Raw genomic sequence first — 27,770 nt, forward strand, 5'->3', positions numbered from 1 at the left:
TCCTGCAATGAATAAAACCTATAAAAGGCCTGGCAAATTGGATTCAGCCTCTTTTCTTCATACAAGACTTGCGTAAAGGCTGATGAGACAGAACCTGATAAAGAAGAGTACCTGAAGAAATCTACTTTGCTGGAAGGTTCTCAGCCCAGATAAAAATATGTTGGCCCACATCTCGCTTCTCTGTGTTCTGAGCGTTGTCGTGACCCCACAGGATGTCACACAACAAGCCCAAATGTTTCTGACTGAGTTTAATGTAAAAGCAGAAGATATCAGCTATGAAAGCTCCCTTGCCTCATGGAACTACAATACCAACATTACTGAAGAGACAGCCATGAAGATGGTAAGTGCTCAGTCCTGTCTGCTTTACTATTATTTTAGGAATTTGGTGGTTACATTCTAGTTTGTTTTAGTTCCACAAAAGTTGGCTGAAATTCAGATCCTACTTCATTAGTAGCTATGGTTTAGCTTCATAAAGGGAGAGGGGCTTAGTTTAGCATAGTGATGCCTAACTCCAGGTGCTTGGGCCTCCTGGAGCCCTACTAAGGCTGGTGCCCGGGTGCCTGGGTGTCATCACATTGCACGAGGACAGCCGGCCATCTGAGGATGGACTTGCCCCAAACCGTCACCCTGAGCCACCTCAGCAAGCGGAAAGAAAGCACGAGAGAGCACTGTGCTTTTGGCCTGTCTCAGGAACCGAAATCTGAGTTGGAGAGAAACACCTATGTCCACTAGGGATCCACTGCCGTGAACTCATCCTGGCATCACGTTTCTAAGGTAGGTACCTTCCCTCTTGGAGACAGCATAGTCCAGAGATGATGGCCTTCTCCCAGAGCTTGGGGTTATGTACTTATCTGTGATGCGAGAAAACTGGATTCAAATCTCACATCCACTTGAGCACAGACCTCTCGTAAGACTGAACTAGCCACTGGGCATTTTTTCATTGGTCCTAACCAGGTTCTTCCATGGACAACTCTTTCTCATTCTCTGTTTCTGAAGTTGTTTTACTGCTTTACTTCTCACTGAATATGCAAACGTTTTTCTGAACATAGGCATTTTTTTAAAATGTTTTCTGATGGTCTTTTAATGGTCCACATCCACTGTACCGTGGTGGAAACCCCTTCCCAGCACTACTTTTGTCACAGTCAGTGCTGTTAGTGGACTACCTGAAGTAATAATATTGAGAAAAGTGAAATGAGATCACAAATTTCTAAAAGTCAGTAGTCTAGTTTGTAGTACAGTAGTCTAGTATACTGGTTTGAAAGTCAATTTATAACTATAGGAAGGGCTGTAGCATTTGTACTTAGAACACCTTGCAACACAGTTCAACCTGCCTTTAAACACCAATATCTACCTATCCCAGTTGACTGGAAGCCCTTTACAAATGAATAAAAAACACAGCAAATTTTGTAGTCGCACGTATTTCAAAGTTAACTAGAGTCTTTTTTTAAAAAACAGAACAATTCAGAGCATAAAAATTGAGCTTAATATCCTACATCTACCTCTGCATAAAGGCATAAGCCACCCACTTTGTGGTCTTATAGCTTAATTAAAACATAGTTTAATTATAATATTTCTTAATTAAAGCAAGGAGACTGGTTGCTGGAAGATATCCTAATGACTAATCATTGTCAATCTGGAATGCTTTCCAAGGCACCAGGTACTTACACTATAACATTTCCAAACACGTAAAATGAAAGCCCCATACAGCACTTTCAGCATTAATGAGATGATAATAAAAAACATGAGAAAATACCAGCAATAAGAAGCAATTAGTTCAGTACTCAGAAAGGATGCATTCTCTAGCTTGATCTCTTTAGTAGCACTAGTAATGAACCCTTTGCTTCCCCTCCTCCCTTTGTGCTGCAAGACCAGAGCTAACGAATAGTGTCCCTTCTGGCTCCTTCCCATCCATTTTCCTTATAAATTAGGTCACAAAATCCACAACTCCTCCTCCAGCTCCACAACTAGTTCTTCTAACTGGGGGGGAAATCATACAGCTAGTTAGCATCTTTCGCTTGGCTTTTCTAACCAAAGAGCCCCCTCTTCTGCCCCACAGCTCCTAACGCACCTCCTCCTGCTCTGCACAGGATAAATAATTCAAAAACCATATTTGCACAGGGATGCTTGTACTCTGGGTGCATACCAAGTTCTTGCCTACTGACTCTCCTACAGTGCTAAGCAATGGCAGTCCTGCCTGCTCTGTCCCTAGCTGCCCGTGTAGGAGCTGGGACAGAGTCCACAAAGCTGCCGTGGGGGTGACACCTGTGCTTGTGCCCTCCCACAGAGGTGCAGTGTGGGCAGGGAGGCACAGGCTGGTCTGGAGGGTTGGGATGGCAAAGGGCTAGTCTCTGTAGCAGCATCTCTGCTTCAGAGCCTGCAGCAACAGGCGAGTGGTTCATCACACATAGGGCTGCACTTGCAGCTGGAAAACCCTGGCGCAGCTCTGATGAAAGCATTGACCTTGCATCTGCACAAGGGTGCCGTGTACAAAAAGAGAGGAATGGAAACTACATCCACTTCATTGTTCCTGAAACCTTTCTGAAAGTCTGATGCTAAGAAATAGCGTGTGTGTGTGTGGTGTTTCCCCACATGGCACTGAATGCAGGTCCAATATGGGAATGACATTTTTGTTTTCTGATGTCTCAGCAGGGAGGGACAAGCATTATAGGTGCCCTCTCCACAATTTGCAAAGTTCTATCATGTGCAGAATTACTGAGACTATCTCAAGGACCTAGTTTAATTAGCATTGTTCTTGTCATTTTGGACAGGTGCCGATGTGCTAAACAATGTACGAACACATAGAGGAAGAAGAAAGGAAAAATATGGGACTTTCAAAGATGGTTCAAAATACTGTTCTTATGATGCCACTTTGTGCACTGAAATTTGAGTTTCATGTGTCACAGTATGTAATTGCAGCAGTGGTAAAAGCAATCTCACGTAGAAAATTCAGGTTTTGCGTGCCCAATTTAAGTACCTGCTTAGAGTCTTCCATACCTGCATAAAACTTTTATTTACCAAACTTCAGGAGGAGAGTGGTACTAGCCTAATCAAAGGACTCAGTATTGGTATGGGTTTTGTCTGTTACTGCTACTGAAGCAGAAATGGGGACTGTGATCTGGATCATAGCCCTGGCTTATATAGTGTTTTGTTAGACCAAGGAAAGCAAAGGTGGGACAAGGAAAGCACTAAAGGAAGAATACATGGTGAGCTAGACTAACAGGGAACACAGGTGGTGTTGGATCAACTATAACAAGCCTGTGGTAAGAAGACAATCCTATTTTCTTGCTATTTCCAAAGAAAAATAGTTATCAGGATATGTAAATAAACTGAAGTCAAAAAGTTTCCCAGGTGTTTCATTGCACGGTACAAGTGTTGCTAAAACGCAAGCAGACTCCACAGACAAAATGCTCCAGAGAAAGAATATATTTGCCCATTGAATACATTAGTCTGCTGCACTTAAAGATGAGTAATTCAGACTTTATGTGAATCCCTTTTAGAATGAGGCAGGTGCCAAGTGGTCTGCGTTTTATGATGAAGCCTCGAGGAATGCCAGCAATTTCCCATTAGCCAACATTAATGATGATCTCATCAGACTGCAGATTCAATCTCTCCAGGACAGAGGATCATCTGTGCTATCACCAGAAAAATATACCAGGGTAAGTTGCTAAATGTATCTCATTTTTTGCCATGCGAGTTGAGCTACACTCCAAAATACCCCTGTGAGAGACCACAGTGTTATCACCAATCTTTGTTATTTCTCAGGATAATACTCTATCTCAAAATCAGTACGGAGAACATAACTTTACCGGGTGATCTTAGCAATATGGGGTTGGAGGGGGTCATGTCTGGCTTATGAATTTAGGTTCCCACTTAGGCAGGCAGCTTTGCCACATAATCCATGTAATGAATTTCAAGCTCATACATGCCTAACAGTTGCCCTTGCACAAATGGCGGGATTAGTCATAAGAGGAATAGAGTGCATGGGCTAAGTGCTTAGCTAAGTCAAGATATAGGGTAATGAACTGAAAGAGATGGGTGGAAGTACATGCAGTAGGACAAAAAGGCAGAGATGGAGGAGGTATTTCTTTCTCTGCATGTGCCAGGTTATCAGACGGAAAAAGAGGGTGTGTCTCTAGGTACCTTCTTCCGGCTGGTGATGCCACCACAAGACATCCCTGCATGCACCAGTTTGCCCATAGGCCCTCAATTCAGGCTCTCTGTGCAGCCCCACAAATGAAGGGGGAACAAGGACTGCAATAAGCGCCAGGTGCACTGGCACTCCTGAAATGGGAGCACATTGGCAACCCAGTTCCACAGAAGTCGGTTGAAGCCCAGTATTTAGCAAAGTTCAAAAAGAGATTTGACATTTCTATTGACAAATACGTGTAAAACGTATGTAAATAGATAACAAGCATCTGTGGAGCTGGAATGAGCAGCTATGCAGATTCAAGAGGGATTTATAACCAAATGTCTGAGCGTTTAAATTAGTTTCTTGTTACTGGAGATCAAATTGACACATAGCATTCAGTTAGGATATCTTACAGTCCTGATTATGGAAGGATGCTTAGATTTTTCTGCTGAGATCAGCAGTGTTAACCACCATGTAAGAAATGCAGCAGACTGGCTGGACCTCCTGTATGATGCAAACAAGATGTATTTCCAAAAGGAGAGATTACCTGGCTGGGAAGGCCAAAGGTTCATACAAATATATATTTGTTCTGGAGCACAGTGGTGTACTGATGGCTTTGCTGTTTCTGTTGAGGAGTTATTTTCGTCAATATCCTCCACATTTAGACACTTTCAGTTTCCTAGCTAAGAGGCCTTTGGGACTGAAATTGCTCATTCTTACCTGAAAAGTGACTTTTTGTACCGTTTGACAGTATTCCACAGGAATATTTAAATATTTTTCAGTGATACAAAATCTCCCTGTTTGCCTACTCATTTTAATGCTGACATAGAAAACTGTAGCTGGTCATTAACTATGCCTCCTGTCTGACAGCTCTAAATAGTTCTGATTCAAAACTTTAAATGTAGAGCAACATAGTCCTAAAGGAAAAAATAAGTGGTGCGTGTGTTACTTTAGGTATGAAAAGTTAAAATGAAAAAGAAAAAAGATAGAATACAAAGCTACGTATCATAGCTTCTGAGATGGAGCTGAATGATTTCAGATGTATTTGGCCTTCAGCTAATCCAAGACATGAAAAGTAACTCCTCTGTAATAACGTATAAGCAGATCTATACAGTCAGGGTGATGTGAAGTTAAAAAGCATAAGCAACAATCAGCCTGGCAGCATCTGCAAAGGGATCCCTCTTTCCTTCATTCAAAACCGCAGGCTACCTGGAAACTTTAGGTGGGTCCACATTCATAAAAATGTATTGCTAAACTTTATTGTTTTATTGCTGCTGTATATTTGAAAGCTCTCTCGTGACAGTCAGTGTTCATTAAATCCAGAGCTCTGCCTGACTGGATATTAAGCACCTGTAAAGTACGTCATATATCTGAGGGATTATCTGTCTTTTCCAGTTAGGTCCTGATTCAGTAATGCATTTAGGCAAATTCTTTCTTTAATCTCTACTGAGCTTAAATATATGCTTAAATGTTAAGCCTGTGAGTGAATCGAGCTCTCAGAGAGTTAGCATAATTGACTGCTATTTTGTACAGAATGTGTTTCTAATGGGCTATCTTGCATCTAACTTGCAGCTGAGCACGGCACTAAATACAATGAGTACCATCTACAGTACTGGGACCGTCTGTAAACTTAGTGATCCATTTAACTGTTTGGTGCTGGAACCAGGTACAGTATTAACAATTGTCTATACTGTCCTTTATACTGAAGGCTCAAAAAGAGGAAAGCCCAAGAGTGGCTCCCGACTGAGAGAACAGGCTGTAGTTTTAATAAACACATCCTGCTATCTAAAGCTTAATCATTATATAAATGCATCTTTCAGTTTGGTGATCTTCAGTGAGCCTGCTCCAGATGCGATGCACCACTAGATTTAGGAGATGTTAGGGCTGCTCAGCTTGTGTGACAACCTATCTGTTAACTGGGGTCTTTCTGCACCATGAAAATCTAATTTTTTGCCCAGTCATCAAAGTCTTGTCGGACTCAACAATGCATTGAGGCCAGTCCCAAGAACACCACTAACTTAAGGGAAGCTAATCTAGAGCAAGGTTATTTCAAGTGACTCTTGATCTGCCCCATGGCCCTTAAAGGGAAGAAGGGGAAACCTTTAGGTCAAAAAAGGATGTAATGAAAATAAGGGGATGTTTCAGCATATCAGACACAAGATGTTTCCTCCTTAGTTCATGCAACTACTTCTTTGGCTCTTTTGTCTACTGTAAAAGAAAACTTTGTCTACTGTTCTGTTTTACTAGGCTCTGTACTTATTTTTTTGTTCTGGCAGGTCTGGATGTTATTATGGCTGACAGCATTGATTATCATGAAAGACTGTGGGCTTGGGAAGGCTGGAGAGCTGGTGTTGGCAAGATGATGAGACCATTATATGAAGAGTATGTTGATCTTAAAAATGAGGCTGCGAAGCTTAATGGTAAGTTGTTTTTTTTTTTTTTTTCCTGGCCTCCAGAGATTAAGAAAAATACCACAGCCTTGCACGCTTTGGACAGGAATTCAGAACCCACGATTTTGTACACACTGGTGAGCATTTTGCACATATTTTGCTCTCAATGTGCACAGAAGCAAAGTGAAAAGTAGTGAAGACAGATGCCAATGACCAGATCAGAATTATTTCACCAACCTGGAACAAAAGGTAGGTATCTTTGTTGGCACTTTTCCGAAATCCCACAGTGTACCACTGCCTTTCATTAGATACTGCACTGCTTGTGACTTATGGGCCTGTATGCTCAATTTACCAACTGCTGAGTGGGTCTCTATGTTCTTGGCAGCGTCTCTTCTTTTCCACTGGCCTTTACCTTATTGTGCTGACCACAAGCAATGTTACATTTTCAAGCGTTCTTCTCTGATCCTAACGATCAGATTTTTCTAGGCCTGGGTGGTGAAAAAGGATTTTGCACTAAGGGAAATGTCTTGTGCTGCTATTCAGAGATCTTCTTACAAATTACAGAAAATTATATTTTCAAGAAAAAGTGGCATACAGCTGCCATTTTTCTTTGGTGGGCTTCTAAAATACAGCATGAACACCTAGCGCAAAATAGCTACATCATTTGTGTCTTGGCAAAACTACAGCTATACTAGCTTACTCCTTGTTTCTTGAAAGTTATTAAGCTGAAGCTAGGGACCAAGTTTGAGAAATTATAGTTCAAATAATTAAATAGAGGAAAAAAAGTTATCTTAGTGGAAAATCTCAAGCAAGCATGGGCATCATCATGACTTTCCCCCCAAAAGAGACCTCAAGAAAGAGTGAGGGAGAGACCTCACTTATGAGTCATTCTTTCTCCAGGCTTAATAGAGCTGGACTTAGTGAAACTGGAAGTTGACTCTCAGTCCTGATGTTTACACTTGTCCTAAAGGTTTGTTCCTGAAGGACAGGGCTTGTATTTAGTATCCACCAGTGTATACCTTCTCTGAGAAACCCTATGATCCAGCCTGAGCCAAGGCTGCCCTCCCCTCAGACCTTGAGGAACTCCATTTGGGAGTGATGGCTTCCCTGACTTCCATCTCCAATTAGAATGACCCTAATTAGCAGATAAGTATGACTGCAATTTCCACTACTCTTGGAAATCCACATCCACATGTCAGTGGAACAGACCCTTCATGGAACATTCTTCTTCCGTGCAGACATTTCAAGGTACTGTGTCATGATGTAATATGTCCTTGTTTTACAGGTTATTCTGACTATGGAGATTACTGGAGAGCAAACTATGAGGCAGATTATCCGGAGAAGTATAAATACAGCCGTGACCAGCTGATTGAAGATGTGGAGAAGACATTTGAGCAGGTAGAGGCTCCATGTTAGAGCAGGAAATAGCTCTTACCTGTGCCACAGGATTGTATTTTGTGATGTCTACAGAGGTGGGCTTCATGTGTCAATGTTGTGAGGTAACATTAGACCTGCTCAAAACTATCTGGTCTTAATCTATGCAGGGTTTACAGATGCCAATGGACGTTCATGACATTTTTACCTCAGTAGTGCTTCCAGGGCAAGCCGAAAAGCAAGACGCAAAGAGCACATAGAACTGTACTCTCTGAGGAAATGTCCTTCTCCCCTTGATCCTAAAGGCCCTAGATTTGTTGAAAAAACTATCTTTGTAGTCAGCCTTTTTGGAGCCAGACGTCCTTTCCTACAGACGCCCAACAGTAGTCCTGTGTATGGACAGTACAGCTTGGCCCTACACATGCTATGGTGAGGCAAAGGCTGAGAAAGAAGGTATTCTGCTGATCCTTGTCTCTCCCTTCTAGGTAGGGCTTATGAGAAGGTATTTTTCTTATAGAGTAAATGGTATCCTTGATACTCCAGGTCTAAAATTAGAAATGCTCCTTCCTTCATATTGAAGCAGGAATTCTGGGGCTAGGATTGGGGCTCAGAGTTTGAGCCCTTGGGAGAGAGGACAAAGGTCAGTTGCAGATTTCGAGATGCGCTTACTTGGCAGGTGAATTTAGTCAGCGATACAGCTTTGAGGCTCTCTATTCAGAGGGGAGAAGTGGGATAGAAGAAAAAGAAATTAATTTGTTTCCTTCTCCTCCTCCCCCTCCAGATAAAACCTTTATACGAGCAGCTGCATGCCTACGTAAGGTACAGGCTGGAGCAGGTCTATGGTCCAGAACTCATCAGCTCAACAGGATGCCTCCCTGCTCATCTGCTCGGTAGGAAAATGCAGCCTTATCACGCAAGCTTGACTTGATACAAAAGACAGGTACTTTTAAGGCACACAGGAACAGAGTAATCTGCCTGTTTAATCAGTTATTAACAAATAGATTACAGATAAGGAAAGGTGAGAGGAGAAACAGAGAAGGAAAGCACTTGGCAGAGATGACACAGGTGCTTAGCAGCAGAGGTGGGCAAAGAAGGCAGCTTTACGGATCCTCACGGGAGTGTGGCAAGCCCAGCACAAAACTGCGGTTCATCAGCACCTGGACTGAGACATTTTCCTCCCTTCCACAGCACTTGTCTTGCTCAGAAGTGAGAATTTCAGATAGATTTTTTTTTTCCTAAATCCTGTTCTTAGCTCCAGCATTTCAAGGCTGCTTTCAAAATATGCAATATCAAGCTGCCATTACTGTAATATATATGAGCATGGTAGCTCAGTGACACAGAGTAACAACATAGATTATCAGTTTTGAATAGACCTTTTGAAAGGCGATCAGTCTATATCATGCAAACATAGCTTATCTTGGGGAATAAACGAATCTTTGATCTGACTCTGACCCATGGATGACTTCCCAGAGCTGCTCCTCTCCACTTCAAAGACATTTGACTCAGACCTGTTTAGGCATACAAGGATCCCTGTTTATGATATTACAGAGCTTACAGAATTGTCTGGCACTTTTGAACAATATAGAGTCAATTATTTAAAGTATATCTAATGTTTCTCTCTTTTTTTGAAGGTGACATGTGGGGCAGATTTTGGACAAATCTGTATGCCTTGACTGTTCCCTATCCAGCCAAACCAAACATTGATGTAACTTCTGCAATGGTTAAAAATGTAAGACGTGTGATGAAACCATTAGCTATATGCATTATATAACAAATTTAGACTGTAAAAATTACATCGCAAGTAAACCACTATCTAGAAAATCATAGCTGTCCTAAGGCAGTGAAATAATTTTTTTCTGCACCTATTTTTGCCCTTCCCCTAAATCTGCTCATTCATTTTCCACTGTACTTTTTCCTTTAACTGTTCAGTCTTTCTTCTCCACCCTCTTTGGCTAATCTCAGCTCTAAGTCTGTTTTCCTCAGAGGCATCTATCCATTAAGAGATATATTATGCATATATAAATATTTCAGGATTTATGGGGTTAGCTGGAATCAAATATGACCTTTGTCAGCCATTACCACAATCAAATAGTTTGTATATCACAGTGGGTTTTTTTACCTGTCTTGTTTATCTGGATACAACTAGGAAACTGCAATGCTGTCTGTTATCTTTTGATAACTGCATAGCACCATAAGGTCTATGTTTGAGATCTGTAGAGATAACAACCGTGACAGCACCTTTATCATACCTAGGATGTGGGTGAAGACAACTGTGTACATTTGCCTAAACTTTATTCCTTTTATGAAGTCAAATATGATCAATGGGATTTGGTTTCTAAAATGTGACTGTTTACCTAAAACCTACCCTCCTCTCATGGGGAGGGCTCCTTTCAAATGTCATAGTTGCAAGACAAGGAATAGCTAAATTTGACTCAAATAGTTTACACAAGTCTGTATTCATCTTGCCCCTTTTCTACAGCGTTGATGCCCTTGTAGTCTTCAATTTGCGTATACTAGAGCATCATCCTGAGGAAGGGAAGCATTACTTACAGAGTTTCAGGGCAGACACCTGGATTCACCCTTGTTCATGGATGTGCCTAACGTAGGAGTCTCATCCAAATTAGCCATCTGGGCTAACCTTACAGTCGGCAGGTTCATGTCAACTAAATCTATGCAAAAAATCAGTCAAGTAAACGCAGAGCTCCTGCTATTTAGAATGAAAAAATGCTGAATGACCTTTAAAAACCCTCTGGACCCTTACATGCAATTCCAGTCTGATAAGCAAATCTTATAGATACCTTCACCAGGTTTTATTATTCTGGCCTAGATCTCTTCTCACTCATTTGCTAGCAGTACAGCTCTACTCCCTCAAACAAGCTATCCCCGAGTGCAGTGGCTGAAGGAGGAACGGGATCCCAGATCTGACATGTTACTGATAGGAATACCTTTTTCTTGTTAACCATGTTATCTTTTATTTAATGCTTCTGTATTCTGGGTCAGATGCTCTCTGCTGACTGAGTGCAGAAATCTAGTTTATTTGTGGGGGAAAATTTCATTCCAGTTCCCAGTAGTATTTACAAAATTGCCAGTAACAGACATTTACTTTCAATAAGTAAGATGTTGATCTGAAGTCATTGAGAGACAAATTTGCAATCAACTGTACTGTTTTAAGTCAGTTGCCAGAATAAATCTGATTTAAGGAGCTGTCGGAACAGGCTTCCTACAGAAGAAATGGCTAATGATGGCACCATCTGTTTTAGAAATGGGATGCGATGAAAATATTCAAAGCTGCTGAGGCCTTCTTCAGCTCCATTGGACTCTACAATATGACCAAGGACTTCTGGAATAACTCCATGCTCACAGAGCCGACTGACAACAGGAAGGTGGTTTGTCATCCTACAGCATGGGATATGGGGAAAAAGGACTACAGGTACTGCAATTACTTTCTTATACCATTTCCTAGAATATTAATATTTTTAGTAAAGGTCTGCAATGGCAAATTGCTGGGTTTTTAAGTTAAAATTTTTCCCTTTTTTCTGTTTTGTTGGTTAATAAGAGCAGAATGGGAGACGAGAACAGTATATACCTTGTGGGAATGTAAACCAACAATACCATGTGACTTTTTCTGTGAAGATCTAAGGATTACTTTCAAATTTAGGCAGAGGAAGAAGATCATTTATATAAATTAGAGAAAGATTATGTTATAGGGCTTGAAAAATAAGCACATTCTTGTTGACACCAGTGGGATTTGCAGACTCCTACATATTCTGCAATAATGCTACAGATCCTTAGATAGCACAGATCTCATGATAGCACACTTGCTATCTTTAGTAAATGTATCAGAAGTAGTAGATAGACTTCCAGACTTTTATGAAAAAACAATCAATTTCATCTTTGGAAAATGAGAGGGACTGCAAGTTCCCTGATAATGAAGTCTCTTGGGACAAATTCTGTCCCCTCTTGCAACCCCTGCAAGAGGGTTAATCAAGGGAAGAGGCTGACCCCCAGTAAATCCTTGATTGAGAGCTGGAAGTGGCCAGCATCATACCTCACACCTGAGCAGTTTGGGGAAGGTGAAAGGAAACTGTATTTGCAAAGGAAGAAGTAGTTTCCTTTATTAAATGGTACCTGCATGCAGAAAAATATCAGGTGTCACCAACATACATTTTTTTGACACTACTATCTACTTTTAAAGATAGAGAATGGACATTCACTCGTTTATGGAGAGTGCAGCCGCAGCCTTCAGAATAGCAATGTTCTCTTACTCCCAGCTAAATTTGAAGGAGGCTTTAATATTTTGTTGAGTTCCTCTCCAAGCTTCACTTAAAGGAGCTATACATCACGGTAGGAGGTGGATATTCGGGTTTTGCTTGGAGCGGGAGGAATTAGCAAGGTTGCGAGGCTGTTCTGCCTCCACAATTATGCTGGGGGGGTGGTTTGGGCAGCTGCCGGGCTGTGCCAGACTCTGTCTTACTGTGAACACAACACTTTGCCCTGGAGCGCAGAATCAAGATGTGCACCAAAGTGACTATGGATGACTTCCTGACGGCACATCATGAGATGGGCCACATCGAATACTATATGGCATACTCTCCTCTGCCTTACCTGCTGAGAAGCGGGGCAAATGAGGGGTTCCACGAAGCTGTCGGCGAAATCATGTCGCTCTCTGCAGCTACGCCTCAGCATTTGAAATCTCTTGGCCTCTTAGAGCCAACTTTCCAAGAGGATGCAGGTAAATAAACCCCTAAAAATTATATATTCAAATACAAACACTCACTGTATTTTGTGTTAGAATAAAGCTGAGTAAGCAATCACAGAATCACAGAATCACAGAATCACAGAATCTTTTAGGTTGGAAGGGACCTCTGGAGGTCATCTAGTCCAACCTCCCTGCTCAAGCAGCGTCCTCTAGAGCATATTGCCCAGGATCACATCCAGATAGATTTTGAATTTCTCCAGGGAAGGAGACTCCACTACCTCCCTGGGCAACCTGCTCCAGTGCTCTGTCACCCTCACAGTGAAGAAGTTTTTCCTCAGGTTCAGATGGAACTGCCTGTGGTTCAGTTTCTGCCCGTTGCCTCATGTCCTGTCGCTGGGCACCACGGAGAAGAGACTGGCCTCATCCTCTCGACACCCTCCCTTCAGATATTTGTATACATTGATCAGATCCCCTCTCGGTCTTCTCTTCTCCAGGCTAAACAGCCACAGCTCTCTCAGCCTTTCTTCAGAAGAGAGATGCTCCAGTCCCCTCATCATCTTTGTAGCCCTCTGCTGCACTCTCTCCAGGAGTGCCATGTCTCTCCTGTACTGGGGAGCCCACAGCTGGACACAGTATTCCAGGTGAGGCCTCCCCAGGGCTGAGGAGAGGGGGAAGATCACCTCCCTCCACCTGCTGGCAACACTCTGCCTAATGCACCCCAGGATCCCCTTGGCCTTCTTTGGCCACAGGGGCACATGGCTGCCTCATGCTTGACTTGTTGTCCACCAGCACTCCCAGGTCCTTCTCGCAGAGCTGCTGTCCAGCAGGTCAACCCCCAGCCTGTACTGGTAGATGGGGTTATTACTCCCGAGGTGCAGGACCTTGCACTTGCCTTTGTGGAACTTCAGGAGGTTCCTCTCCGCCCATCTCTCCAGCCTGTCCAGGTCCCTCTGAAAGGCAGCACAGTCTTCTGGTGTGTCAGCCACTCTTCCCAGTTTAGTATGATCAGCAAACTTGCTGGGGAGGCACTCTGTCCCTTCCTCCAGGTCATTGATGAATACATTGAACAAGACTGGACCCAGGACTGACCCCTGGGGGACACCACTAGCTACAGGCCTCCCACTAGGCTCTGCACCAGTGACCACAACCCTCTGAGCTCGGCCATCCAGCCAGTTCTCAATCCACCTCACTGTCCACTCGTCTAGCCCACACTTCCTGAGCTTACCTAGGAGGATGTGATGGGAGACAGTGTCAAATGTAGAGGCTTTTGAAAAGCTACCTCAGTGATTTATCAAAAATAATACTTTTTTCCCCAAATCACATCACACAGTGAGGGACATTCATTTGTAATGCAGCTGCATAATTTAGAAACAAATTGTTAGCTCTTCATTACCTTCAGAATAAAACTATTCATTGCAAAATCTTCATAGTTCACTTAGATGAGCCTTGAATACTCCCCATTTTCTGTTGCATAAAGCCACATGTACCTCTCTCTGCCAAGGAATGTATTTAGCAGTTCAAATGAGACTAAAGCCTTAAGATTTGCATCTCTCATTTACGTGGATAATGAGTGGCCAACATAGGTGACAGGAGCCCTCATTATAATGCAGTTTGTCTGGCTTCTCTGAGTATGTCCATAGTTATAATGTAATATACGAAAAATTTCAGTACAAAATTTCCCAGATTCTGGATTGGAGGAAAATGAAGGTTAAATGCCAAAGGGATAGATTATTTAACAGGTAGAACTGCATGAAAAAAAAGAGATAACACAATTATATACAATACTTCAGTGATATTTTGTCATGGTTTTTCACTAGTATTTTTCTTTCCATCTTTTCCCTTAGTGAAAAACTGTCAATTAAACTAGATGTAAGCATTAGCTGTAAAAGGAAGCAGCTGTAGCTGTCTAATCATATACTAATTGCTACCATAACCGTTATCTTAACTGCTTCTGTCTTCAGAAACCGAAATCAACTTTCTGCTCAAACAAGCACTAACGATTGTTGGAACGATGCCTTTTACCTACATGTTGGAGAAGTGGAGGTGGATGGTATTTAATGGTAATATTACAAAGCAGGAATGGATGAAGCGGTGGTGGGAGATGAAGTAAGTCTGAGAAACGAGGAGCATTTTTGCAGATGACCCTGAAAACCCTTCCTCCCTACTTGCTCAACATACTGAGGTGCTTGCACCCCCAGTGCATCTCAGAGTGTATCTACAAAGCACAATATAGTGCCAATGTAGTGCAGGCAAGGTCTCACAAGTAGTATATCCACATTTGTGGCCTCGGATAATTTACCGTGCTGCTCAGCAGACTTCAGTCCTCATTTTGAATTTCAGCTTCTCCGATGAAGACACCCTCTAGTCTTTGCATAAGAGGTTCCAGGTCTGAGGATCAACACTTCCACTCTCTCTGACTCATGCCTCAAGACATCTTAGTAGCTTAAATATAGCCTTGCCCTAAGTGCCATCTGGCATAAGGTCTGGTTTGCTCTTCACCTGTTAAAGGACAGGTGGAAAGTGAAGTGCATCATACTTGCCAGCTTAATGAATGTACAATTTTAAAGCCAATGAATAGCTGTGCATGCTTCTCCACTGCAGTTTTTCCTCACCATTTTAGAGTGTTTTTGGATGTAAGTTGTCTGTAAGAATCCAAACTGCTTCTTTCCTCTCCTTTACATTGATATTCCTACAGGCCAGGCTTTTTTCTGCTTCTGGTCTTTTCTAGCTACCATCTTTCTTATTTAAGAAAATACAGTTCCCTTGCCAAGTAACATCCAGAGGTGCCTTTTCAGATGATCCCCACCAGGTAATCTATTTTCAGCTCCCTGGAGTTCAGTGTTAAAAAAGCTTTACATGGAAGTCTGCCATTCCCTGGGGTGCTTAACATGGAAACAAAAAAACCACAAAGAAACCAAACAAGCCCCACAGTGAAAATGGATCCTCCATGAGCAAACAAAATCTATAAGAAAACCTGATATAAACAAGTGGCCTGACCCACTGTAAAAATCAGTCAGCTTTCATTTACTGAAAAGTAGCAGAGACGTCAGAAACAGATAATGACAAGCTCTTCAGGGAAGCTTACTTTATCTGTTGTAGTGGCATTGCAAAGCTCTCTGCTGGACTAAGATGTTGTCATACAGGTTTATGGACAAAAATTTTCCATATAAACTTTTTACCACTCTCAGAAATTGGGGTATGTGTTTATTTTTATAGCACTGTTCCGGAGACAAGCTCTAGGCAGACGAAAAAAAAAATGAAACCCCCAGCTCAGTAGCACAGCAGATCACACACCTTTTGGTTCATGTAATCCCTGCCTACAGGTACTCAGCACACAAACACTGATGTTAGTCTCTGACCTCAGGGTCGCCCAAGGCATGTGTGTGAAACTCATGTCCTATAAGACATTTCATACCACAGCTGCTCCCTGCACACCTTGTTAGAACACAAATCCTTTCTTTGTGCTATCATCGGTTTCAGCACAACTTCTTCTCTGTGATCTCCAGCCATGGATCAGTACTCATGTACGGTTACTGAAAGCTGTAAATTTTTTTTTTTTCAGTTGGAAATGGAAGAGGTGCCCATACACATCAGACTTTATAGAGGAAGAGTAGAGTCAGATGATTTCTTTTTTCATGAACTATTAATGAAAATCCTGTGTTTTTTCCCTCCTCCATCACCAGGAGAGAAATAGTTGGTGTGGTCGAACCAGTCCCTCATGATGAAACCTATTGTGACCCTGCAGCACTGTTTCACGTGGCCAACGATTACTCCTTCATAAGGTAGCATCGTCCTTGCTCAATGTTTAATCATGGCTTATGCTTTTGGGTATAGAAGAAACACCTACTGGAGAGTCTTAGGGTGCAATCTTATTTTGTTTAAAGTCCTGACTGAAGGCCATTGATTTCAGAGGAAGTTTTTGTATAGACATCAGGGGCTCCTCTATAGCAATCCCTGAGCAGCTAGGAGGCTGCTAAGCTGCTTGTTGAGTAAAGAAATTTTCTACTGTCATTGAACTGGTGAGAGCATATCTGTTACTTGTATGAGGTTCCTACCTTAAGTGGAGATAACATGCACTGTACCACTGTCACGTGGGCCGCACACATGCAGCCCTAAAGAAATTGTTCCTGGAGGTTCCTCTGCGTCCCAGCCACTTTGTCCTAGTGGGCTCCACTGGCATGGAGAGCTGGGCCATAACAACCTCATTCACTCCTGATTTACATGGCAGTAAGCAGATTTTTGGCTCTTCTGCAGCATTTGAGCCTGGCATTTTGTTAAATCTAAGTTAGTGCAGCCTGTAAATAGCAGCTGGTCTCACTCTCTGATGTGCAGTTTCCCAAGGAGGAATGCTAAATGACATAGCAGAGCTTTCCAAAGGTCAAGGGCTTGGGAGTTTCCCTGCCAGACAATTAATAAAACATATGATTTCCTTCTTCTTGCCTCTCCTTTAGATATTACACCCGGACCATTTATCAGTTCCAGTTTCAGGAAGCACTTTGCAAGGCAGCTAAGCATACTGGCCCTCTTCACACATGTGACATTACCAATTCCACAGCAGCTGGTCAGAATTTGAGGTAACAAAGCAGATTTCTTGTATATAATAAATCAGGGTATAACAAAGCCTTATTTGTCCTTGAAAGCTACTGGAGTCAATGAAGTTACACCAAGAGTGAACTTGTCTAGAAACCCTTTTTTTTTTTTTTTACTTGAAAGCGTGTATTTTCTCTTTTTTTTTTTGACAAGATGACTAAATAGATATCATCTGAGGATTTAACCCTTAAAGGTTTAATCTCTTGTTAATGAGAAAATAATTTATTTTTTTAATAAGAATGATGGGATGAAGGAGGGAATTCAGAAGCAAAAAAAAAAGTCTTTTGATTTGATTGCAAATTATTTTGCTATTAACTAGGTGGAACTTGAAAATAATGTAAATTATCTCCCCTTCCATACACAGACAAATGCTTGAATTAGGCAGATCCAAGCCCTGGACTCAAGCACTAGAAAGCATAACAGGAGAAAAGTATATGAATGCAACGCCCTTGCTCCACTACTTCGAGCCTTTATTTAACTGGCTGCAAAAAAACAATTCTGGCAGAGCTATTGGTTGGAATACAGCCTGGACTCCATGTATGTACTGTTTGTAGGTGAATCAAAAATGCCTGTTAGTCCTCACAACTCACGACTAGCAAAGTCCCCTTCTCTTGTAGCTATTAAAGGCTCTTCTTTGCAGGAAAACAGGGGTAAGGGAAATGTACACTCGGCAGTAAGTTTTACTCCTAGGAAGTAGGCCTGGCTTTCTCATGGCCAAAGCTGGAGAAGTCAACATGCATGCGATTTGTCACAGCCTCACTCAATTTTCAGAAATTAAGTTTTTTTTTTTTTTATAGTGGTAGCACTAAAAATGTGGGATAGATATGCAGAAGGAAGAAAGATTGGAGGCTTGGACTTGTAAGGCACTAATCGCTTTAGCTATGTCAGCGTGACACTTTCCTGAGACTGGTGCGCCTGTTCTGGAGACACGGGCTTTAGGTAGGTGCCACAACGCCTGAGAACCAGAGGATCCGCCAGAGCTGGGGGGAGCAGGAACAAACCAATATCAAAAAATTAGTACTATTTCATTTGTTCTCATTTGCTATTCAAAGAAGGGAGCTCAAGGGGACGAAAAGGAGGAGGCCGTGGAAAAAATGCATTTTTTGATCTTATTATGATGACAGGGAGTGTTGAACCACCCAAGCTGTATACCCGTAGTCACTGTTAGTGCTGGAAAGTGTAGCAAGTCCTGTGTTGCTGTGCCTAAATCTAATGGTGGGTTTCACCTGGCCAGATATCAGCATCTACATCTGAGCTGTTTATTCACCATGGAAGGAAAGAAGCATTTCCAGAGGACTGGAATCTAGATGTGCTCTTTCTTTCTATCAACTCCAAAGTGAGACTTGGGTGCCTGATGGCTCAGATGTAGGTGTTTACAGTAGAGATGGCTGAAGTGAAACACAATAAATCTCACCCCACCAGCCCAGGGAAAGCAGGTGAAGAAACTCTGGCCACCCTAGCATTACCAGGGACTAACTTTGTCGCTGCAGTTCTGACACAGCCCTTGCTTTTCTTTAAATCAGATTATGACAACGCCATCAAAGTACGTATCAGCCTGAAAGCAGCGCTGGGGGACCAGGCGGTGAGTACATTTGCACTGTGGCGCTCTGTGCATTGCTCACGCAATAGAGATGTTGCATTAATGGCTCTTGGACAGTAAGGCAAGGTATAGCTGTATTTTGTGTCTGAGGAGTGGCACCAGCTAAGATGAAGAACTACCGTGTAAAAGATGTCTCATCTAAGTTTGTGGTCAAGATTCTCTCTAAAATCAGTGGATGGACCTCTCCAGGGGCTGATCTGATCCATTTTGAGAAAGATGGCTTAAATAGATGAGCTGAGTTATTCTGCAGAGGTGCCAATCACTTTTCATCTGCTACTGGACAAGCCTAGAAGGTTGGCTTGGGAGATGGGGGTGGGGCTGTGTACCTGAAAAGTACTATATTTTGCCCTCTTATACTGATATGTCTAAATAAAAGATGATGCCTCTACCCATACACTTTTCCCAATATCTATCACCATGGGTATGCTGGCTGCCTTCAGGACTCATTCTCAGAGCAGATGCTTCACATATAAATGTAAGGTTAAAACAGAGGAGTTGAATCCCACCCCATATTCTCACATGCTCTTGGTTTCACATTGAAACACTTCTGTCAGTATTCCTTTGTAGCAATTTGTTTGCTTATTTGCTGTAATCTTTCCTGGCCCTGATAAATTCTGCTCTCTCCTTGCAATCCAAGCCTTATGTAGGGATATCTTCATTGTTCAGGTTGTGGAGGGCAGTGTAGTAAATGCTGTGCTGCTTCAGTTTCAGATGAGGAGATGGGCTTTCATTCCCAAGAGCTTATCTACTTTCCCCAATTATACCAGCTGGCCCAATAAAATATATTACAGCTACCCACAAAACTCATCAAGGCAAAAGATGGCTTTTAAGATTTTAAGCAGAGCATTAACTTAGTCCATCTGTTTAACCCAGACACTTGGTTAAAAATTTGCTCCTTATTCTAGCTGTGTCTCTTTATGCTAATCTCACAGAAGCAACACAGCAGGCTTAAGAACAGACACTTTATTCCTGCTAACAGTTGTTTTCACCTTGCAGAACATCAGCAACTTTCCAAGAATTAGTTTGTCATCGGGCCGGTCATTTAGATCTGTGTATAGAAGCTTACTGGACTAGCAAGGACACAGTACTGTGGGCATATTTTTCATATGAATTGATACTCTCAATTCTATCACTCTCTCCCGTGCAAGCCCTAGTGGAGCTTTATTGCTTCCTAGACCGCTGAGTCGCGTTAGATACGATTCAAAACTGATATCAACAGCAGAGAAAGGTTCCATATTACAACACATTTATTAGTCATTATGGTTAACGTTTAGCTTAATACTATTTTTATGAGTGCCTTTTGCCATCATAGTCTTTTGTTGTGCAATTGAGCAGCTGTAAAACAATTCCATACAGGTTATTTAATTTGAATTATTATATGGGCAATAGGTTCCTAAACTCTGAAGAGGAAGACAGGCATTTTCCTCTCAAAACCAATCCATGTCTCCAAATTGCAGGAAACCTTTTCCGTTCAGTGGCTTTCTCCCTCACCACAAATTTCTCTTAAGCTGAGCTCTCAGGGATGTGATTCTGAATCGCTGGTATGCCAGCAGCGCATAATGGCACATGCATGAATTGGCATAGAGAAAAGCCAGGGAAAACCTCAGGCAGGACTCTCAGCTTGGGTACACAGAGCAGTAGGTTTTGGTTGCCTTATCTGCTCACAGTGCACAAAAGCAGGGAATCCAGTGTAACTGTTTGTTTAAGAGGTATTTAGAGCTGTTTTGCATGGGTAGAACAGCAGAAAGCATTTTGAGTACACCAGCAAATCTTTTCTTATATCTACTCTTCAGCATTGGTTAGACTGGAAAGGGAAAATCACCCCTCTTATGCAGAGAGAGAGCTTCATTCGAAGGGGCTGCTGCAGCTCACGCAGGCAGGCTGGAGCCAGCTCTCAGCTGCATGCCTCGAATATTAGCAGCAGGGTACTTTCAACAGCATAAAGTTCTGGCAAATTAAGCACCAGGACTCATGGATGGGCTTGTGCCAGCTGTGCTGGAGCATGTTCTGCCGCAATGACTCTGCTAGTAGCCCTCACGCTGACGAGATTAAAGCTGCGGCTTTATTTCTGGCTGTATGCAGGCATATGATCACCAGCTGATGAGGCTGAAACACCCGCAGCTTTGCTCCACCTGGGTCTTTGTGAAAGTGCCCTCCCAAGGGGAGCTGTTAAAGACCCCCAGTGAATCCCTCAGTGTCTGCCTGGTTTAAAATAAAGGGTTGCAGGAAGGGAAATCCCTTCAGCATCATTTGAAAATGGGAACCCTTTGCAGACGTTAATTCACAAAATCCCCACTGGGTCAACCTCATATATATGATCACATTGTGGCACACGAGGTGGTGTTTGGGAATGGAGAGCAGTCAAACTTCAGGCATTTGGATGTATTTTAAAATGGAAAATCTTTTTAGAATTAGAGGCCAGACTTGCACCGTCTTTCAAGTTACACATGGGATCTTGGAGGGAGCACGCCACTGTACAGCCACTTGGCAAAGTTCATTTTTACTCTGAAAGCACAGCGACCTCTGTAACAACCAGTACCAAGTAGGTTTTGGAGATGCCTAGGGAAAGAGCGTGGGTAGTCATTACTCACATACAGATCGGAAGCCAGCCAGGTACTTCCCATTCACACTTCTTTTATATCCAGTAATGCTATTTATAAAGGCACTTGAAAGGCATGCTGGCAATTAAAATGAATTACACTTAAAAAGACAAAATATATGCTACGCAAACAAATAAGTGATTAAAAAGCTACTGGAGCTGCTAAGTACAGAAAGCAGCAGTTGAAGAATCAAACTGAATTAGCGGCTGGTAAAAAAAGTTAAGCCCTCCAGAGCCTAAAGGCATTGGGAATAAATGAAAAATTGGAAAAACCCCACAATAGCATAATAGGCTTTGATGGTGAACACCGCCAGCTGCTGGAGAAAATAGTGGTAGCAGCCAAAAGTGCTTCAGCACAGGGCTTTCTCTGACACCTGTTAAGCAAAATAAAGCTCAGTGCATTTGCCAGGGCAAAGCTGACCTACAGCTTTAACCTTTGCTAATGGGAAAAGCCAGACCTGGCACAGCCTCTGGCTCCCGCACACTGTTGGGACCAGGGTGGGGGGCTGTCGGCTAGGAGAGGCTCTGCGTCACCCGCCCGCTCTCTGGGGGCCTGACCTAACATGGACAGGCAAAGGTGGCCTCGTTTTGCTCTGTCCTCCTGTGTATTTCTGTGTCTCCATTTCACACCAGTCTCACTAGGAGGACAGAGCTGAAAAATGTAGCTGGATTTTATAACAGCAATTACAACAGAGTTGTCTTCTACCACACCTGACAGAATGGTACCTGAGAAAGTCAGGAACCGTGTAAAACTATTACCAACAATAGCGTTTACAGGCATTCCTGTTAAAGAATCATAAATGCAATCAAATCTAGGCCCTCAGGGGATAAAAAAAACTACTACAGAGTTCAGAAAGGAATTTTCCCTTCATGCACACACGATGTTGCACGGTGAACTAGGGTGCATTATCAGCTCCTGCGGTGGTTTTTGCTCCTTGTACAGCTTTCTGTACCCACCCCAGAGAAGGTATTTTTGATTTTTATGTTCCACTGTAGATAATTTTGGACTCGTAAGGCAGGCCACTATGAACCTGCACACATACAGTTCATTTTTTTATATGGCCAATCCAGCTCAAAACAACAAACACATGCCTACAGCAGAAATACTCATACAAGGAGCTCTTATCCAAAAAACAAAACAAAACAAAAACCAAACAAAAATCCCAGCTCCTCAAGCAAATGAATGAGTACCTCTTCTTGTACAAAACCAATCCCCCCCAGGAAGTTTCTCCTCCTACAAAGGACAGGTCTACAAATAAAATTGTGTAATTTTTAACAATATCTAAATAACAAAATCTTTAGACTTCAAACTCAAGGTACAATAATTAGTAAGAATACTACCTGAGTAGGAATCCCCAAAGAATGATGATTAGACCTGGGAATCAGCCTTCCATTTTTTAAACAAAGCGGACCTTTTCAAACTATACAAGCTCTTGTACTGAAGTGGGATAACTACTCCTAATGCCATTTATGTGATTCTCTGTAGCTGCCAGCCAAGCTAACAACAAGCTTGCTCTGATGAAAACCACAAAAGTCAGAGCCTTGGATAAGTGGAAATGTCTGTGGGTGCTGCAGCCTCTGTAGCCCCAGGAGCTGGATCTGGCCGCTGGGGCTGCTTTTGGGTACCTCCAGCAGCAGCAGCTTCATCCTTTTTGCCCCCGCAGAGGTGGCTGCTCCTTGGGGCAGGTGGGCAACCTCCCACCCAGGCATCCCCCGGGGCAGAAGTGGGTGCCAAGACAGACCTCTGCTAGCTTTAAAGGTCTTCTCATCTTCATCTCAGGACTTTCTGCCCTGGCTGGCAGCTAGAGGTCACTGGCTTTGCAGCGGCAGTGGTGGAGGCAGCTGCATGCCGGCCCAGTGGCTGTCCTGGCTCACAGCTTGAGCTATGAGTTCACATTACTGCTGAATTTCTAAGTACGGGTGCTGTTATCATGATGGACACTTTATCATCCTCTCTTTAAAGCTCAGGCTATGAGTTGCAGCGAGTGTGACAAGGCATGTGTTGCTTCTGCTGCCTCTGCTGCATGCCAGGCAGGGAGATGGGCTAGGACTGAGCACCTTCAGGAGCCCCACCTAAAGCTACCAGACAGTGCAGACGGACACAAAATGCACTGTCTGATACCAGGAGCGGCTGCTTGGTTTTCCTTCTGCAGAGCTCCCAGACTAATGGATGTAAAACCGTTGAGGAGGTTCCTGAAGCGCTGTCAGAGGACAAATAAATAATACTGAAGCACATGACAAGCATTAGAATTACTGTTTCTTTTAAGAATGATTTCTTAGTGTCAGCTAATTTGCCATATAATTATCATCTCTGATGGAGATCTCTTGTGCTGTTTTTGCAGTATGACTGGGATACAAGCGAGCTCTTCTTGTTCAAGTCATCCATTGCCTATGCTATGAGAAAATATTTCTCAGAGGTGAAGCACAAAGAAGTAGACTTCCAGTGAGTTGCTTGCTTAACTATGTCTAGATTGTTTCTGGTTCACTAGCGGTAGGAGCTGGTGGAATTAAGTCTGCCTTCTGTTAAATGTAGCAGGGATGGTGAAAACAAACAAACATTGGCTGGTTGCAAAAGGTAAGGTGTCAGCTTTGTTTCGTATTTTTGTTGACTTTGTTGACAAGTCCGAGGTTTAGGAATAGCTGTTCTTAAGTTAAGCAACTCCAGCAGATCCAGAAGGCTTTGTCTCCTTCTACCTATCAGTGGTGAAATTGAGCCCTGAGACTTTCTGCCTGATATCTACGTGGGAATACCGGGGAAGATGTGTCAATTAGAAATAAAAAAGTTTAACAATGTACGTGTATGATACTGAATATCTAAGAGGTTTTAGGCCGTGGAAAGATAAACTAGTTGATCATCACACCCTAAAATTCCATGCAGGCCAACGAATCTTATCTAGGTTTACTTACAAACATAACATCTATCAAACAAAATTGCTTTTGGTTTGAAAAATACCATTTTTATTAGGTCTCTTGGACAATTTTCAGAAGCTATCTTCTTAAACTATGTGATACTGCTTTAAAAAGAGCATCAGTCATGTAATGGCTAGGACCTATTCCCAGCAGAATACAAAGAAGAAGGAATCTTTTTCGCTAGGTGTTTCATACATCACCTCAGACATGAGCCCTGCTCCAAACGCTCAGAGGGCAATTCTTCTGTCCTGTCACGGATTATGTGCCTTGGAAAATTTTGCCGAGGATTGTCTTAGACATGGGGTAGGTGCTCTCTGTTTAAAATTACTAATCAGCACATACAAGAAAGAAATTCTGACAGGAAGATAGATCTTATTTCTGAACTGAGTTCACAAAAAAGCATCCACTCAGTACAAGGTTTACCTCCAGCACCACTTGTCAAACATAACTGTTCACTTGCCTAATTTAGACATAATGGCATCTTGACAATCAAGAAACTTTTCTCTTCTGTTTCTCACTCAGGATTGCAGACATCCATGTTGGGGACGAGACACGAAGGATCTCCTTCTACTTTACTGTCAGCATGCCAGGTAACATCAGTGATGTTGTTCCCAGAGCTGATGTAGAGAGTGCCATCAGGTGAGATTTTGCTTTATGGGAAAAAAAAACATGAAAGGATGGAAGGAAAAGCTGTGTTCAAGTTAGCTGAAGCAGAAGAAGTGATAAGAAAGTGAGCTCTGACTGAGCCAATGTAAAATGCTTCAGGGGGCTTGTAAAGCTGTCGTAACACACCTAATTGCATCGTACTTTGCCAGGAAATATCATTGATCAAAATTAAACAGAAACTATCTTATATCCTGAAATACAAGGGACAGTAATTGTATGGGTATGTGCATGAGTGTGCATGTGTCTGTAAATTTTTCTTCACCTCATTAGTGAAAATTCAGTGCAAGAAATATTGCTATCCAGAATGATATATTAGAAAGAAAGCCAGATATGTCTGATTATAGAGAAAGGAAGAGGTCAGAGAATTAGCCAGTTCCCAGTTATGGGTCAACGAAGAGCTCTTTTATAGCCCAGTGTGACACCACTCTAAGTTATTACTGTAGAAATGATTGGTAAAACTGTAAATCTGCAAACGGTCACGGACAATGCAGAGTGGGAAAAGAGGGCATGAATCTAAAGGTAGCACCAACATGAGATGGAGTTGAAAAAGTCACTGGAGAAATTGGTGAGCCAATGGAGAATATGACTGTGAAAGTCATTGTCCATTTCAAACTCAATAGCAAAAGCAAAAATTCAGGGAAAAATAAGACACAGAAAAGACTCCAGAAAAAGTGTTTTCAAGGAAGTGAAAAAGATAAGGATGAAGATTGTGGGAGACTGTAAGAGGGAAACAGGTAAGAAGAAGTCAAAGATATAGTTTTCCTTCATATATCCAAGAAACTTATGGGTGAAGAGCATGAGGAGCAAAATGCAGGCAGTGAGATCAGAAGGCTGCTTGCATCATTTGGATAAGCTGTTCAGACTGGGTATAAGAGCTTGTGCAGTACTCGGACATGTCACTTCAGCTGCAGAAGGATACGGGTTTTGGTTACAGTACCTGTCACCACCATCCCAGGACAGGAAGGATATAGGTTTAGCACCATCTGCTGAACAGCCTTTTTAGTTGGGTCATACAGGGGAAGCAGCTTGGCATACTGGAGAGTTATAAAACACCTGAAAACTCTTTATTTCTTTCCAGTAAAAATATGTAATGCTTTGAATTTGCTCTTGATGGCAGAATGTCTCGGGAACGGATCAGTGAGGCTTTCAAACTGGATGATAACACGCTGGAGTTTGTGGGCATATTTCCAACCCTGGCCGCACCTTATGAACCACCAGTCACTGTCTGGTTAATTGCATTTGGGGTGATCATTAGCATGGTTGTCATTGGACTTGTTATCTTGATCATCACTGGACAGAGAAATCAAAGAAAGTGAGTAATATTTCTGATACTGTGATCATGAGCCTCGAAGAGTCCAGATGATTGAATCATTAAAGTGCATACAGCTAGGCGGCCAAATCTAACTGAAGCAAGTTAAGGAATTACTGCTTATTATTCCCTGTCCCCCCACCCCCATTGACAGTGATGGCTCAAGGTACAGCTCCATGCCTTTCAGCCACTCCAGTGCAACCCAGCTTCAGCATCTTAGTGCGATTTCCCCTTCATCAGCAGTTTAAACAAGGCAGCTGAAATCTGTGACTGCAGGGAGGTGTAGCATGGGCAGGCTTCTGCCAGCACTGCAGCAAGGTTGATGGAGCACTGCTTGGAGCGCTGTACCCTCTCCGATAGCAGAAGTTGCCCACATTCATCAGCACCTGACGTCTTCAATTATCGTGGTAGAGGTTGTCCAGGAATGTTGTTTTCCTTCATTATTATTGCACTGACACCAATGTAGTTGGGCTGATTTTCTACATCTCGCAGTTAATGGGTTTGCTAAAGTTTCCCTTAAAACTAACACAATTCATTTTGGTATAACTGTTCCCAGTTAAGAAGAGTATTATTTACAATAGCTTCTTTTTAGGATACAGAAGAACTTGATCAGAACAGGAGCTTCTAATATAAAAAGAATTTTCATTACAGGAGGGAGAGAGAAAAAGCAAGCAAAGCAGGATCAAACTTCTCAGTGAACCCTTATCATGAAGAGGGAGAAAATAACTTCGGTTTCGAACCGTCTGAAGAGATGCAGACAGCGTTTTAGAAGACATGCACGTGAACTAAGGATTTTTAATTTTTTTCATTTCACTTTTAACAGTGGTGTCTAGCAAGGACCAAAACAATAATAGATGTTATCAAACATGATGGGTTCTGGCATGCTATAAAACTACTCATTCACAGGCAACAGCAGCTTGGTGTCATTTGCTGTGTATGTGTTAACTAGATTATGTACAAAAATGCAAGATATGCATGCCCTGTGGCTTTTCTATGAATTATGCATATCATAACACATACTGCTTGTGCTGCTCTTCCTAAACCTGCTGTATCCAATTTCTTTTTCCTCTGTAATGAGGAACAAAATCTTGGAAGTATAAAGTTATTTTAAGATCAAGGCAGCCATAACTCACATACTCCTGATGCCCATGAGGAACGTCTTGATCTTTCTGGACGGAGAGCTTAAAACTGTATCTAACAGAAAAAAAACTGACCACCAGAAGAACCTTTGTGGTGAAGAAATCACGTTCATATGAAGTAACTGCAATTTTTGCACTTTCAGAGAATCTGAATCAATTCAAAATGGGTCCTGAATGAAGACAAATAAGCACTTGAACTTTGTTAGAAATGCATAATATAAGTTATTTTTCCAACTGGTTGCTTGATAAGTTTGTAGAGACCAAATAGCACATTCCCCCTCCAAAAAAAACCCCAAAACAACAACAAAAAACACCTCTGTGTTATATTGTAATCTAAAAATGAAATAAACTTCCTTAATACTAAA

The 27,770-nt window shown here is 42.3% G+C and overlaps 1 protein-coding gene across 1 annotated transcript; it reads left to right on the forward strand.

Moving 5' to 3' along the window:
* Positions 1-27,770, forward strand: ACE2 (angiotensin converting enzyme 2). The gene is made up of 18 exons (XM_068919560.1): positions 1-340; positions 3,498-3,656; positions 5,702-5,795; positions 6,406-6,549; positions 7,805-7,917; positions 8,675-8,783; positions 9,525-9,622; positions 11,154-11,323; positions 12,399-12,625; positions 14,554-14,698; positions 16,276-16,374; positions 17,044-17,166; positions 17,547-17,719; positions 18,706-18,764; positions 23,724-23,824; positions 24,814-24,930; positions 26,075-26,269; positions 26,918-27,770. The coding sequence occupies exons 1-18, from the start codon at positions 158-160 to the stop codon at positions 27,033-27,035; spliced, it is 2,427 nt and encodes an 808-aa protein (XP_068775661.1). The 5' UTR covers positions 1-157; the 3' UTR covers positions 27,036-27,770.

Source organism: Struthio camelus, chromosome 1 (assembly GCF_040807025.1).
Source record: "Struthio camelus isolate bStrCam1 chromosome 1, bStrCam1.hap1, whole genome shotgun sequence".
In the NCBI taxonomy this organism is placed as follows: domain Eukaryota; kingdom Metazoa; phylum Chordata; class Aves; order Struthioniformes; family Struthionidae; genus Struthio; species Struthio camelus.